This window comes from Pan paniscus, chromosome 5 (genome assembly GCF_029289425.2).
Source record: "Pan paniscus chromosome 5, NHGRI_mPanPan1-v2.0_pri, whole genome shotgun sequence".
In the NCBI taxonomy this organism is placed as follows: domain Eukaryota; kingdom Metazoa; phylum Chordata; class Mammalia; order Primates; family Hominidae; genus Pan; species Pan paniscus.
Genome location: NC_073254.2, coordinates 25458651 through 25474107, shown reverse-complemented (window position 1 = coordinate 25474107; position 15457 = coordinate 25458651). Strand labels below are relative to the sequence as shown.

The window sequence follows — 15457 nt, the reverse complement described above, 5'->3', positions numbered from 1 at the left end:
GAGCCACCAGAGAAATAGGGTAGAAACCAGGAGAATGTAGAAAATATCTGAAACCAAGGGAAAGATCCAAAGAAGCAGAAGCACGTATCAAGAAGTCTGGAGTGTGATGATTCCAGAGCTCTTTCAACGGCTCAACATTGTACCCAGGAAATTCAGATGTTTTCTATTATTTTCATGCTGAGCGGTTAGCATTGTTTTTGTCCTCAAATGTGTCACCTAATGACCACCTTATGGCTACTTCACCTCCAGGAGTTACGTCCATGTTCAAGGAGGGAAGAAGGCAGAATAATACCAGCAAACTCTTCTCATCTTTTATCAGCTAGTAAAAATTCTTCCCCAGAAGTCCTCAAGGACATCCCCTTACATCTTACTGGCTAGTAATGGGTCACGTGGTCTCTCTTACTTCCAAAGGAGGCTGAGAGAGTGAGTATTTACTCTTCCAGTCTCTATATTAGGAGGCAGAAGGAAAGGGGCTGGAAATGGCCTTGTGATATTTCAACAATATCATCGGCTGTGGTGTTCCTTGGGTTTGGGGAATATGACATAACTGGCGGCTATGGTGAGCATTGTTCCAGTGGAATAGTGGAAGCCAGACCGCAGTGGGACAAGGAGTAGCGGGAAGTACAGCAATGGAGGCATGGAGCTTTGGAGAGTTGTGAAGGATGAGTTACCGAGTTGCTAAGAAAGCCACAAAGGGGTTGCCCAGTGTCAGGAAGAGTCCGCCTGAAATTACATGGGATGAATGTGAAAGTGGAGCCGCTGGGAGCATTTTCATGACTTTTCTTTCCACCTCCACCCATCTGTATGGAGAGGGGAGACTGGAGGATGACAAGGCAGGAGCAGTGGAACAGTGGGAGAAGGGGATGTTCAGAACGTGTGTGTGATCTTGAGAGTGTAGTATGTGAAAGGCTGATGGTGGGGCCAAGCTGGATGAGGAGGCAAACCACGCCACACAGGTGGTTGTAGGAATAGCCACAAGTTGAACAAGAAAGAGGTTGTATAAAGAAGTTTTGAGGGTAGTGATGGTGAAAAGGATAGGAGGTTATGATCAAGAGTCTGAAGTTAGAAAGGTTGTTAGGTCTTGGACAGTAGGACCATTCCTCATAACAAGGAGTTTATGAGTAACTGTGGTAAGACAGAGGTGAACATCTCTTAGGAGTTAAGCAACTGTGAAGACAGGCTACTGGCAGGGTTATCAGTTTAACCTACACTGAATATTCACTATAGCCGTTACTCCTCAAGTCTGAATGAGACAGTGATTGTTATCTACAAGAGTCATACAAGCAGGCTTTGCCATCTCTTTAAAGCCCAATATAGAGGGATAAACTTTACCTGAAAATTACAGATATTAGAGTCTTCATTCTCCCTTCTCATTTTTTTTTTGTTTGTTACCAAAACAATTCACATCCCATAATATCCGATCAATCTTTTGCTTGGTGATATAAAATTTTAGGCATTTCCAATTTAGGCCATAAATATTCTAGGTATAACTTGTTAGATACCGCTTTAAGATCCATCGATACTTTTCCCCTAAAATTAAAAATAAATTCCAGGCCGGGTGTGGTGGCTGATGCCTGTAATCCCAGCACTTTGGGAGGCCAAGTCGGGTGGATCACTTGAGGTCAGGAGTTTGAGACCAGCCTGGCCAACAAGGTGAAATCCCGTCTCTACTAAAAATACAAAAATTAGCCGGGTGTGGTGGCGTGTGCCTGTAATCCCAGCAACTCAGGAGGCTGAAGCAGGAGAATCACTTGAACCCGCGAGGCAGAGGTTGCAGTGAGCTGAGATCACACCACTGCATTCCAGCCCAGGCAACAGAGTGAGACTCTGTCTCTAAATAAATAAATAAATAAATAAGTTCTACATTGAATACATTTTGTGGAGTAGCTGAAGAAGAGCTGCCTATTCTTAATTTTCAGAGTGGGCAGTAAACATGTCCCCTTAAAGGGAAATTGATTACCTGGAAGGTGTTTTCATTCTAAAAACCTTTTAAACAAAAGAGCCGGTGTCAGGGGCTGGGAGTGGGGGTTTCTATTGGAATTAGAGAAGTTCAGCTATGGAATTTAACAAGTTCCATGTGTTATTAGATATGGAATTTAACAAGTTCCATATGGAATTTAACAAGTAGGAAGTAAACAAGTTCAGAATTACGTTGAGAAGCAGAGAAGAAGCTGAATGCTGGCCCTCTGCTTTTGGGAGTTGGCCTGAAGAAGCAAGGGCATGGCATGGCAGTTGGTAGATGATGGACAGGGTGGTGTAATCTGCTAATGTAAACACGGAGAAGAAAGTCTGTGCTTAATTCAGCAGGCAAACCTTTTGAGCGGTCTAGAAATGCAGTCAAAACTGGCCAGGATGTGTTGGAGGGGGAATGGTTAGAAGTTGGGAGAACACTACACTGAACAAAATAAGAGGTTTCTTTGAATGTTTCCTTTGGGGAGTTTTAATTTAGATCACTGAAATCTTGTCTTTTCTGCAATTTTTAAAAAAAAAAGTTATTTACTTTATGATAGAGGATGGTAGAAAGATTCCCTCACTTAATTAAGTTAATAAATATCTATTAAGCCCTCTGCCCTTTAAGAACTTGAGAGGTAGTTCCATTTCTGAAGTTGATTTCCTGTGTCAGATGGGAACACCATGGTACCATCTCTTATTTGTTCATTGCCCTGGCATGGAGTGGATATTGACGAATTAATAAATGACAAAAGATGACAAGGAACCTAAAAGGAAATGCCTTTTCTTAGCTATTCTAAGCAATTGGTTTACCTTTGGGATAATCATTTTGTAAGGAAACTTCTGTATTTGTTGTAAATAGATACATGCATAAAGCCTTAGGGAAGGGAAGTACTGCTGAGAAGTGGTAATTGCTGGAAAGAAGAAGAGATGAAGAGAGTACATCTGGATGGATGAAGAGAATACAGATTTTTTTTTTTTTTTGAGATGGAGTTTTGCTCTTGTTGCTCAGGCTGGAGTGCAATGGCGCGATCTCGGCTCACTGCAACTTCTGCCTCCCAGGTTCAAGTGATTCTCCTGCCTCCGTCTCCCAAGTAGCTGGGATTATAGGCATGCACCACCACGCCCAGCTAATTTTTGTATTTTTAGTAGAGACGGGGTTTCTCCATGTTGGTTAGACTGGTCTTGAACTCCTGGCCGCAGGTGATCCACCTGCCTCAGCTTCTGAAAGTGCTGCGATTACAGGTGTGAGCCACTGCACCCGGCCAGCTTTTTTTTTTTTTTTTTTTTTTTGAGACGGAGTCTGGCTCTGTTGCCCAGGCTGGAGTGCAGTGGTGCAATCTCAGCTCACTGCAAGCTCTGCCTCCCGAGTTCACGCCATTCTCCTGCCTCAGCCTCCCAAGTAGCTGGGACTACAGGTGCCCGCCACCACGCCTGGCTAATTTTTTTTATTTTCAGTAGAGACGGGGTTTCACCCTGTTACCCAGGAGGGTCTCCATCTCCTGACCTCGTGATCCGCCCGCCTTGGCCTCCCAAAGTGCTGGGATTACAGGTGTGAGCCACCGTGCCCGGCCTCAGATTTTTTTTTTTTTTAGAGACAAAGTCTTCTTCCTGTGTTGCCCAGGCTGGAGTGCAGTGGCTATTCACAGGCTTGGTTATAGCGCACTACAGCCTCTAACTTTTGAGCTCAAGCAGTCCGCCTGCCTCAGCCTCCCGAGTAGCTGGGACTACAGGCGCACGCCAGCATGCCCAGTGAGAGTGCAGATTTTACAGGTAGAATGAAAGTTTCAGTTATCACTGAAGCTTGAAAAGTAACTTGAACGTATTTTTATTTGGCTTCTAAAAGATTGGATACTTTTAAAATTCTAGACCTGGAGTGGTGGCTCATGCCTGTAATCCCAGCACTTTGGGAGGCCGAGGTGGGCGGATTACCTGAGGTCAGGAATTCGAGACCAGCCTGGCCAACATGGCAAAACCGCATCTGTACTAAAAATACAAAAATTAGCCGAGCTTGGTGGCACACACCTGTCATCCCAGCTACTTGGGAGGCTGAGGTAGGAGAACTGCTTGAACCTGGGAGACAGAGGTAACAGTGAGCCGAGATCACGCCATTGCAGTCCAGCCTGGGTGACAGAGCGAGGCTCCATCTCAAAAATGAAATAAAATTCTGAAATTACGTTTCAAGAATCATAGCAGGCTGGGTGTGGTGGCTCATGCCTGTAATCCCAGCACTTTGAGAGGCCGAGGTGGGCAGATTGCTTGAGCCCAGGAGTTTGAGACTAGCATGAGCAACATGGTGAAACCCCATCTCTACAAAAAATACAAGAATTTGCTGGGCGTGGTGGCATGTACCTATAGTCCCAGCTACCCAGGAGGCAGAGGTGGGAGGATCACCTGAGCCCAGGAGGTCAAGGCTACAGTGAGCCATGATGAGGCCACTGCACTCCAGTCTGGGTGACAGAATGAGACCATGTCTCAAAAAAAATAAAATAAAAGAATCATAGCAGATTATATGTGCAGTTTCACATGGATATGATCATTTTATTAATCAAGTTTTCTTTCATAGCTGTATTTGAATTGGCTTCTGTTTTATTTTAAATTCATCATTGTGCTAGATTTACATTTTACATTTTAGCAAGACATTTTATAAATCTATAGCACTGAAAAGTATCTTTTAATAAGCTAGTAAACCCCCATTTCATCACGCTTCTTCATAAATATCTAGTACCTGAGTAACTGCAAATGAAATTCTGATTCACTAAGGATATTTTAGAAATAATAGCAGTGATGCCCTTTAGGTCGTCTCAGTGATGTCCTTTATTTCGTCTTATAGTCAATCACAGATATTGGTAAACATGAAAACATCTAGTAGTTATGGAGTGCTGAACTAAGCAGTTTGCAAGATGCTTTTCTTATGCAGTAGTTTCTACTGTATGGCTAGCTAAGGAATTTGAGGCACAGACAGGTCATTAGGTGACTTGTCCAAAGTAATACGGTGAGTGACTGGGCAAGGATTTGAATCCAGGCAGTGCGGTTCCACAGCCTCTGTTCTTGGCTGTGATGTTGTGCTGCCAATTTTTACTCATTTCCTCACCTGTGTATTATACCCCCCTAGAGCCTCTGGATCATAAGGATTATTGTAATTAATAAAGACAATGCTAAGCTTCCCAAGGATCTTCTGGAACATCTCGATAGGAGATTATAATACTAAATGAAAGCAGCATGGCATATTTGGTTTTTCTTTTTCACAGCCCAGCCTTATAATTCCCATGCCTGAAGAAACATTTTTCAGAATATGAATCCTGTTTTTTAAAAAAATTTTTTTTTGAGACAGAGTCTCACTCTGCCACCCAGGCTGGAGTGCAGTGGTGCGATCTCGGCTCGCTGCAAGCTCCACCTCCCGGGTTCACGCCCTTCTCCTGCCTCAGCCACCCAAGCAGCTGGGACTACAGGCACCTGCCACCACGCCCAGCTAATTTTTTGTATTTTTAGTAGAGATGAGGTTTCACTGTGTTAGCCAGGATGGTCTCGATCTCCTGACCTCATGATCCACCCGCCTCCGCCTCCCAAAGTGCTGGGCTTACAGGCATGAGCCACCGCGCCCGGCCATGAATCCTGTTTATTATCCCCTGTTTTGTATGGTGACTAAAAATCTGTTCATATAAAAACACATGTTCATATAAAAACAACAACTAATTGGTGGATACAGTGGAAATACTTTTTACTCTAAATACACTTTTGGTATATTTATCTCTAATAGAAACCAACATTGGGATGAAAGAGGGGAAGTAAAGAACAAAATTCAAGAAAGCCATTTCTCATCTGTCGCCCAGGCTGGAGTGCAGTGGCGCAATCTCGGCTCACTACAACCTCTGCCTCCTGGGTTCAAGCGATTCTCCTGCCTCAGCCTCCCAAGTAGCTGGGACTACAGGCGCCTGCCATCACGCCCAGCTAATTGTTTTGTATTTTTAGTAGAGACGGGGTTTCACCATGTTAGCCAGGATGGTCTTGAACTCCTGACCTTGTGATCTGCCCACCTCAACCTCCCAAAGTGCTGGGATTACAGGCGTGAGCCACCGTTCCCGGCCAAGAAAGCCATTTCTAACATTTATAGTTACTTCTGAATTTTTGCCGACTTAAATCATTTAAGTAGGGAGACCTTTAACTTTATGGGCCTCTTAAGTTCTAAAAAGAGAGAATCTTGAAAAGGACCCTTTAAGAAAGGCACAATTAAACTGATTAGAGAAATGTTAAGAACTCACCCAGAAAAGAAGATTAATGGTAATTTTTTCACTTTTGATTAAAGCTGAATTTTGGATGTGACGTAGGCCTACCAAGTAGCCTTGAGGTATAGGAGGTGATTTCCTTGTAAGGATGAGGAAGAGAAAGATAGCTCGCCCAAAGTGAACCAATAGTGGAGTAAGAAAGCCAACAGTGTAATGTGTGTCTTTGAATCCTCAATCCCTGAACACTAAACTTTCCCTAATTTATTTTAGGATGAAGAGAAAGTTCTATTCTTGGGATGAATGCATGAACTTGAGAGAAGTTAAGGTAAAATCCTAAAGATGAAAAGAACCTGAGAAGGCCTTAACACTACCTGAGGACAGTAGTTAAGATGATTTTATTCTCTGTGGGAAGCATTCTGAAGATAATTGTGTTTGTTTTTCCTTTATATTCCTAAATTAATTTCTCATTTCTTCTGGTTCTGATGTCAGTGGAGAACAGCATATAATTATATCGTCACATTTGAAAGTTCACTTTCACTTTTAAAAGAGCATCTTAAAATCATATTACGCAAAGACGACTTTTTTTTTTTTGAGACAGAGTCTTACTCTGTCACCCAGGCTGGAATGCGGTGGCGTGATCTTGACTCACTGCAACCTCCGCCTCCTGGGTTCAAGCGATTCTCCTGCCTCAGCTTCCCAAGTAGCTAGGACTACAGGTGTGTGTCACCATGCCCAGCTAATTTTTGTATTTTTAGTGGAGACAAGGTTTCACCATGTTGGCCAGGCTGGTCTCGAACTCCTGACCTCAGGTGATCCGCCCACCTCAGCCTCCCAAAGTGCTGGGATAGCAGGCGTGAGCCACCACGCTCAGCCACCAAAGACAACTTTTTAAATTACTACATACCATTTCCTTAGATTTTATGCTTAAAGACTTGGATACAATTTTGGATACCTTTGCATGGTTAAGTCAGACAAAAGTTAGACCTATTTATAAACCAAGGGAAAAATGTAACAGATTGAAATGTTTAATAGCTATTGTTGGCTTGATTTATTGTTTGCACTTAACGTTCATTACTTAAAGCAATTATGTAGATATTAAAATGTCATTAATTAATGAACCCAGGAGAAATGGAAAATTACATAAGGTAATTATCATACTTAGCATTGATGCAATTTTGCCAAATTCTACAAGTATTTTTTAAGAAATTTTAATACGTATTTTTTATTTTTCAGTCTCTGAAGAAACTTAATCATGCCAATGTTATTAAATTGAAAGAAGTTATCAGAGAAAATGACCATCTTTATTTTATATTTGAATATATGAAAGAAAACCTCTATCAATTAATGAAAGACAGGTATGTTTTTATTCACGTTTTTCCCTGTTATTCTCTCCATGAGTTCTTTGGATCCTTTCATATGTCATACTTTATGAGATAAAGATTGATCACTCCAAAAGGTAAATTTAAATTAACTAGTTCTGTTACCTTTATCAAAGGGTAACATTTAACACCAAAGAACCAGCTGTGACATAGCAAGCATTTTTCTGTTGTAGATCCTTGAAAGTGAAGGCCAGTATCTCATATCAATACACATACTATCTATTTATGCTTTTAAAAATACAAATTTATGTATAGTTTAGTACTCAGTAATAAAGCTGGCCTTGGGCACTATTGAGAAAAGTATCTTGGTTGCTCTCCCAAGCATGTTGTGAAGGTTAATGAAAGAATGGAGAAAGGAATGAAGTTGCTTTCAAGAAAGGATCTAAAAAGCTCAGTCATTAGAATGCACAAGTCAGTGATAAGACTTGATGTGTTACCAATCCCAAGGAAATTCACAGTTTTTAAATATGTGTGGGCAGAATCTGTAAAGGGAGAGCTTTGGTCTTCCGCCCTGGGCTTGGGGAGATAATGTTTTGGTGGTTGTTCTGGTCACGTCTGGGAGATTAACATCCATTTTGCCTGCTTTTAAAGTGAAAAATGTTCAACAACAAACTCTGAAATACTTAGAAATAATTTTCCGAAGTAATGATGTTGATTTCTCTTTGATTCTTACACACACACACACACACACACACACACACACACACACACACTCTCACTCAAGGTCTGAGGATGTTATGTGAATTATTCTTTAATCATATTTTTCCCCTTTCTCAAAACATATTTATTGAATGCCTCTTATGTTCCAGCCCGAAATCATCATAACATTAATGTCAATTAAAATAAAAGTAAATTTCTGCCCCTCAAATCAGTTTTTACTTTTCCAGAGTCCCTTCTAGGCCTTCTATATAGACATGCACGCCTTTTTACTTAGTTGTAATTTTAGTGGGACAAAGTTTTTTATTTGATTAATTTACTTACAAGTATTTTTTATGTGGATACTTAGTCTTTATAGTTATAAATAATATATTCTGTTAAATGGCTATACTAAGCTTCACTTTTTGAACTATTTAAAATAAATAATTAGTGTGAAAATAGGTTGGTAATTATTGTATATAATATTGATGGAATTATTACCATTAAAGGTGATAATTATAAGGGTTATGAAAACGCTTGTAAGTGAAAAAACAAACCAAATTGTGTGTATGTGACTTTCATTCCTAATATAAAAGTTATGCATGCAGATAGATTAGGACTGGATTAGAATACTGAAAAATTAAAAGTTTCTTAATCAGGTGGTGGGATTATGGGTAATCTTAATTTTCAGCCTCTAATAAATTTTGTCCTTTAAAATATTGAAATGATATATACTTACATGAAATATCAAGATACCCTTGTTGAAGAAAAAAAATGAAATACATGTAAATTCATGAAATATTAAATTTTCATCTATTTTTGAAATATATATAAATCTGGATGGATGTGGTAGTTCCTGCCTTTAATCCAGTACTTTGTGAGGCTGAGGTGGGAGGATCACTTGAGCCCAGGAATTTGAGACCAGCCTAGGCAACATAGTGAGACTCCATCTCTACAAAAAAATTAAAAAATTAGCCAGGTGTGGTGGCACACACCTGTAGTCCTAGCTACTTAGAGGCTGAGGTGAGAAGATTGCTTGAGCCCAGGAGGTTGAGGCCACCCATAATCCCAGCCACTCGGGAAGGTAAGACAGAAGAATTGCTTGAACCCAGGAGGCCAGCTAATTTTTGTATTTTTAGTAGAGACAGGGTTTCACTGTGTTGGCCAGGAGGGAGAGGTTGCAGTGAGCCGAGATCGCACCACTGCACTGCAGCCTGGGCAACAGAAGAAGACTCCATCTCAAACAAAAAAGAAAAAATACATACATACATATATATATATATATATATATAGTATAAAGCTACACTAATACAGTAGCCATTAGTCAGATGTGGCTATTGAACTCCTGAAATGTTTGCATTGAAGAGTGTTGTAAATGTAAAATACATTACACATCAGATTTTGAAAACTTGGTACAAAACAAATTTATTAATAATTTTTATATTTTTTTACTCCAAGCTTGATGGCTCATGCTTGTAATCTCAGCACTTTGAGAGGCCAAGGCGGGAGGATTGCTTGAGCCCCAGGAGTTTGAGACCAGCCTAGGCAACATAGCGAGACCATGTGTCTCTCTTTTTTTTCAGAGACAGGGTCTTGCTCTTTCACCTTGGCTGGAGGGCCAGAGTGCAGTGGTGCAAACATGGCTCACTGTAGCCTCGACCTCTTGGGCTCCAGCAATTCCCCTGCCTCGGTGCCCCAAGTAGCTGGGACTGCAGGCACATGCCACCATGCCTGGCTAATTTTTGTATTTTTAGTAGAGACAGGGTCTCACCATGTTTCCCAGGCTGGTCTTGAACTCCTGAACTCAAGGGATCCACCTGCCTTGGCCTCCCAGAGTGCTGGGATTACAGGGGGGAGCCACCGCACCCAGCCCGCATCTCTTTTTCAAAAAATAAAAATTAAAAAGGTAAAATTTTAAAAATAAATAATTAAAAAAACATTTTTTTAGAGGCATAGTCTTGCTGTGTCACCCAAGCTGGAGTACAGTGGTGCAGTCAGCTCATTTTTATACTGATTACATGTTGAAATAATATTTGGCATATATTAGGTTAAATTAAATATATTGTTAAAAATTAATTTTACCTGTTTGATTTCTTTTAACATGGCTGCTAGAAAAATGATGTTAAGTACACAAGTGGCTCTCATATATATTTCTTTCTTTCTTTTTTTTTTTTTGAGATGGAGTCTCGCTCTTTCACCCAGGCTGGAGTGAAGTGGTGTAATCTCAGCTCACTGCAACCTCCACCCTCCGGGTTCAAGCGATTTTTCTGCCTCAGCCTCCTGAGTAGCTGGGATTACAGGCATGTGCCATCACGCCAGCTAATTTTTGTATTTGTAGTAGAGATGAGGTTTCACCATGTTGGCGAGGCTGCTCTCGAACTCCTGACCTCAGGTAATCCACCCACCTTGGCCTCCCAAAGTGCTGGGATTACAGGCATGAGCCACCATGCCCAGCCGGCTCTTATATTTCTACTGGACAACACCAATATGCAGAATAGAACTGAAGCATTTATTTATATCTCTAAATTTATTCCCCCCCCCCCTTTTTTTTTGGAGGCAGGATCTCACTCTGTCACCAGGCTGGAGTGGAGTGGCACAGTCACAGCTCACTGCAGCCTCGAATTCCCAGGCTCAAGTGATCCTCCCACCTCAGCCTCTCCAGCAGCTGGACTACAGGCATGCGCTACCACACCTGGCTAATTTTTGTATTTTTTGTAGACACAAGGTTTCACCATGTTGCCCAGGCTGGTCTTGAACTCTTGGGCCTAAGCGATCCTCCCACCTTGGCCTCCCAAAGTGCTGGTATTATAGGCATTAGCCACCACATCCGGCCATCTCTAAAATTCTTCAAGCCTGCATAATACAGATTTGCATGCTTGGCTTATCTGTTAGTAATTCAGTTTTTCAACTTGCTTTGCTCTTCTTGGGACAGTTTAAAATTTAGCTATTTAGGCCAGGTGCGGTGGCTCATGCCCGTAATCCCAGCACTTTGGGAGGCCGAGGTGGGCAGATCGCCTGAGGTCAGGAGTTCAAGACCAGCCTGACCAACATGGCGAAACCCTGTCTCTAGTAAAAATACAAAATTAGCCAGGCATCGTGGTGCATGCCTATAATCCCAGCTACTTGAGAGGCTGAAGCAGGAGAATCACTTGAACCCGGGAGGTGGAGGTTTCAGTGAGCCGAGATTGCGCCACTGCACTCCAGCCTGTGCAACAAAGAGTGAAACTCTGTCTCAAAAAAAAAAAAAAAAAAATTAGCTATTTAATATGTGTGCAATATATTCAGTTTTGGATTTGAGTTTTTACCTCACATCAAAACAAAAAAAAAATCTAATTTTCATGTTTTAAATGTGTGAGCTTTAAGAGTATAAATCTATAAATCATAGGTTTAACCAGTATCGTGAGGCCAGTAGAGGCTCCAAGGCAGGGGGAATATAAACCTTCTTTGGATTGGTTGGCTGGTTGCTTAACAGAATTATGTGACTGTTCATTTCTTTACAGAAACAAGTTGTTCCCTGAATCAGTCATCAGAAATATTATGTATCAAATATTGCAAGGGCTGGCTTTTATCCATAAACATGGTAGGTTTCTTTTAAGTTTAATTTCCCTACCTCTTTAGATTACTGTCCAGATTGTGCATACAAATTTATTAAACTGTTAAATAACTGTTATATTGGATAACTACGAATCTGGAGTATGTGCCTTTACACACTGACATTTTTATTTAAAAACTTTATCAATTTCTGTGATTCTGTATAAAATGGAATTTCTGGCTGGGCACGGTGGCTCACGTGTGTAATCTCAGCACTTTGGGTGGCCAAGGCAGGCGGATCACCTGAGGTCAAACGAGTTTGAGACCAGCCTGGCCAACATGGTGAAACCCTGTCTCTGTTAAAAAAAAATACAAAAATTAGCTGGGCGTGGTGGCGGGTGCCTGTAATCCCAGCTACTCAGGAGGTTGAGGCAGGAGAATTGCTTGAACCCCAGAGGTGGAGGTTGCAGTGAGCTGAGATCACGCCATTGCACTCCAGCCTGGGCAACAGAGTGAGACTCCATCTCAAAAAAAAAAAAAAAAAAAAAAATATATATATATATATATATACACACACACACACACACACATAACATACATACATACCAGGCCGGACTCACATCTGTAATCCCAGCACTTTGGGAGGCCGAGGCGGGGGGATCACCTTAGGTCAGGAGTTCGAGACCAGCCTGGCCAACGTGGTGAAACCCCATCTCTACTAAAAATGTAAAAAATTAGCCAGGCTTGGTGGCGCGTGCCTATAATCCCAGCTACTTGAGAGTCTGAGGCAGGAGAATCGCTTGAATGCAGGAGGCAGAGATTGCAGTGAGCTGATATTGTGGCATTGCACTCCAGCCTAGGCAAAAAGAACGAAGCTCCATCTCAAAAAATAAATAAAAAAATAGAATTTCTATAATCTATAATTATCTTCCACCATAGCAGAATTTTTTAACAGTTTAATCATCATCAGCCTTTAGTCTCAGTCATCATATACCCATCTTGCAACCTCATTCTCCCTAATTTTATCGTGGAAATGAAAAAAAAAAGGACCTTCTTTTGGAAAAGATTAGATTATTTTGATCTAGCATGACCAATTATTAACATTTAAATAGTTTGTAGCACTCACGGAGCAGTGTTTTATAGTTTTCCTTAGTTTTTACATTTAGTTGTTTCTATTCTGTGAATGAAATTAAAGCAAGTATTAATACTTGATCTATTTTCTATGAATTATGTACTTCAATTAATGTAGTTTTTCATATCTATCAAATCAAAATAATTATTAGTCCAAAAAGTTAATATGATTATTTTTTAAAAACATTTGTTTAGAATCACTAGATGTTTAGATACTAAATTAGAAAAGTTTGTCCCATACCATTGCTGTGTTCTGAACATAGGCACTGGAAAATCACCATTAGTTTCCCTTCATGTCTCATCCTGTATTTTATTTTATTGCTATTATTATTTGAGACAGGATCTCACTCTGATGCCCAGGCTGGAGTGCAGTGGTGCCATCATGGCTCACTGCAGCCTCGACTTCCTGGGCTCAGGTGATCCTCCTACCTCAGCCTCCCTAGTAGCTGGGACTACAGGCGCACGCTTCCACACCAGGCTAATTTTTTTCTTTTTTGTAGAGATGAGGTTTCGCCATTTTTCCCAGACTGGTCTTGAACTCCTGGACTCAAGTGATCCTCCAACCTCAGCCTCCGGAAGTGCTGGGATTACAGGCAGAAGCCATCACGCCCATCCTCCTCCTGTAGTTTATATTTTGTTTTTTTTATTTTCTTAACTGCTACAGGAATTATTTACCTTCCAAAAATGCTATGCAGGATTCCATATAAATATTTTAAGAACACTTCTTAAACTTATAAAAAGGGTATGTTTAGAATGTTTTAAGAACATTAAAAAAAAACTTTTTATTTGCACCATATGTAAACTATTGGGGTCTTTTAAAAGTCTAAATCCTGTAATGATATACTACACTTTATTGGCAAACAGCAGTAATGTATTAATTATATGGAAATAACGGACATCTGCTATTTTAATTATTCATAATGGATTCCTGATTTTTAATTGTTTTAAACTCTGGTCAGCATGGTAACACTTGATATTTGCCTGGGTTGATTTATGCTGTCAGCAACGTCTGAAGCCTAAGGGATTGAAGGAGGAAGTTCGATTACGATTTAAAAATTGTGACTGAAAGAAATAACATGAATAATCAACAGTTGACTGTAGAGTTGGCTACATAGGAATTTGGGAAACCAGCCTATAAGGATGATTAGACGTTTTTACGAAAGCCACATAATTCTTGCTGCTAAGCATCTCAGATGTAATACTTCAAGAAATAGATATTTTAAAATAGTTGTTTGGCTGGGCGTGGTGGCTCACGCCTGCAATCCCAGCACTTTGGGAGGCCAAGGCAGGCGGATCACTTGAGGTGAGGAGTTCGAGACCAGCCTGGCCAACGTGGTAAAAACCTATCTCTACTAAAAATACAAAAATTAGCTGGGTATCATGGCACATGCCTGTAATCCCAGCTACTTGGGACGCTGAGGCAGGAGAATTGCTTGAACCCAGGAGGCGGAGATTACAGTGAGCTGAGATCATGCCACTGCACTCCAGCCTGGGTGACAGAGCAAGACTCTGTCTCAAAAAATAAATAAATAAAATAAAATAGTTGCTGTCAAAAAAATGAAAATATTTAGTTCAAATAGGACTGAATTACTAATATATGTATATTAGGATGGGGAAAACCTCAGCTGTACAAATATGTAATTGGTTTAGTTCTCTAAGACTTTATGGATTAGTGTCACTCTGCTGTGCATCACATGGTCCCATTTCTGTCGTTACATTACAAAAGTATCTGAATGTCTCTTGGACATAGTGAAATGGATGTTACTTACTATTTAGAGTAAGAAGTACTGGATAAACTCAGATTACAAAACTGTTAAACAGATGTCACAAACAGAGCCCACTCTGGCTTTGAAGTGATTAAAAACATTTAGGCTTAAAAAGGCTTCCCAAACCCAGCTGGCCGTGGTGGCTCACACCTGTAATCCCAGCACTTTGGGAGGGTGAAGCAGGTGGATCACAAAGTCAGAAGTTTGAGACCACCCTCGCCAACATGGCAAAATCCAGTTTCTACTAAAAATACAAAAAATTAGCCGAGTGTGGTGGCAGACGCCTGTAATCCCAGCTATTCCAGAGGCTGAGGCAGGAGAATCGCTTGAACCCAGGAGGCGGAGGTTGCAATGAGCCCAGATCGCGCCACTACCCTCCAGAGCAAGACTCCGTCTCAAAACAAAAAAAAAAAAAAAAAGAAAAAGATAAAAGAAAGTCTTCCCAGCTCCAAAGCTACATGCAAACCCTCTTCAAGTGATCACCTGCAGTCTCCCTGCCTCCCAAGGCCTTTGGAACCCAAGCCATTTGGATATAACCAGAATGCTGTAGACTGCCCTTAGAAAAAGCCTCCCTTAAGACAAATCTCATCTGCCAGGAGGGCTTTAATGTTTGTTCTTTTCCCCCTGGGTTTTCTTTTTCTTTTCCTTTTTTTTTTTTTTTTTTTTTTTTGAGACAGAGTCTTGCTCTGTTGCCCAGGCTGGAGTGCGGTGGCATGATCTCAGCTCACTGCAACCTCCGCCTCCCAGGTTCAAGTGATTCTTCTGCCTCAGCCTCCTGAGTAGCTGGGACTACAGGCGCACACCACCATGCCCGGCTAATTTTGGTATTTTTAGTATA

The 15457-nt window shown here is 41.0% G+C and overlaps 2 protein-coding genes across 11 annotated transcripts in view; one reads left to right on the top strand and one right to left on the bottom strand.

Moving 5' to 3' along the window:
- MAK (male germ cell associated kinase) overlaps positions 1 to 15457 on the top strand; it is an 88795-nt gene that overhangs the window by 20789 nt on the left and 52549 nt on the right. For all 9 annotated transcript variants that reach the window (XM_055113173.2, XM_003827548.6, XM_055113174.2 and 6 more), the window contains 3 exons: positions 6447 to 6501; positions 7410 to 7531; positions 11692 to 11771. In XM_055113173.2, coding sequence (XP_054969148.2) covers positions 6447 to 6501; positions 7410 to 7531; positions 11692 to 11771 — 257 coding nt within the window. The remainder of the gene's footprint in view (positions 1 to 6446; positions 6502 to 7409; positions 7532 to 11691; positions 11772 to 15457) is intronic.
- The window catches only part of SYCP2L (synaptonemal complex protein 2 like), a 203740-nt gene that overhangs the window by 149274 nt on the left and 39009 nt on the right, over positions 1 to 15457 (bottom strand). The window lies entirely within an intron of this gene.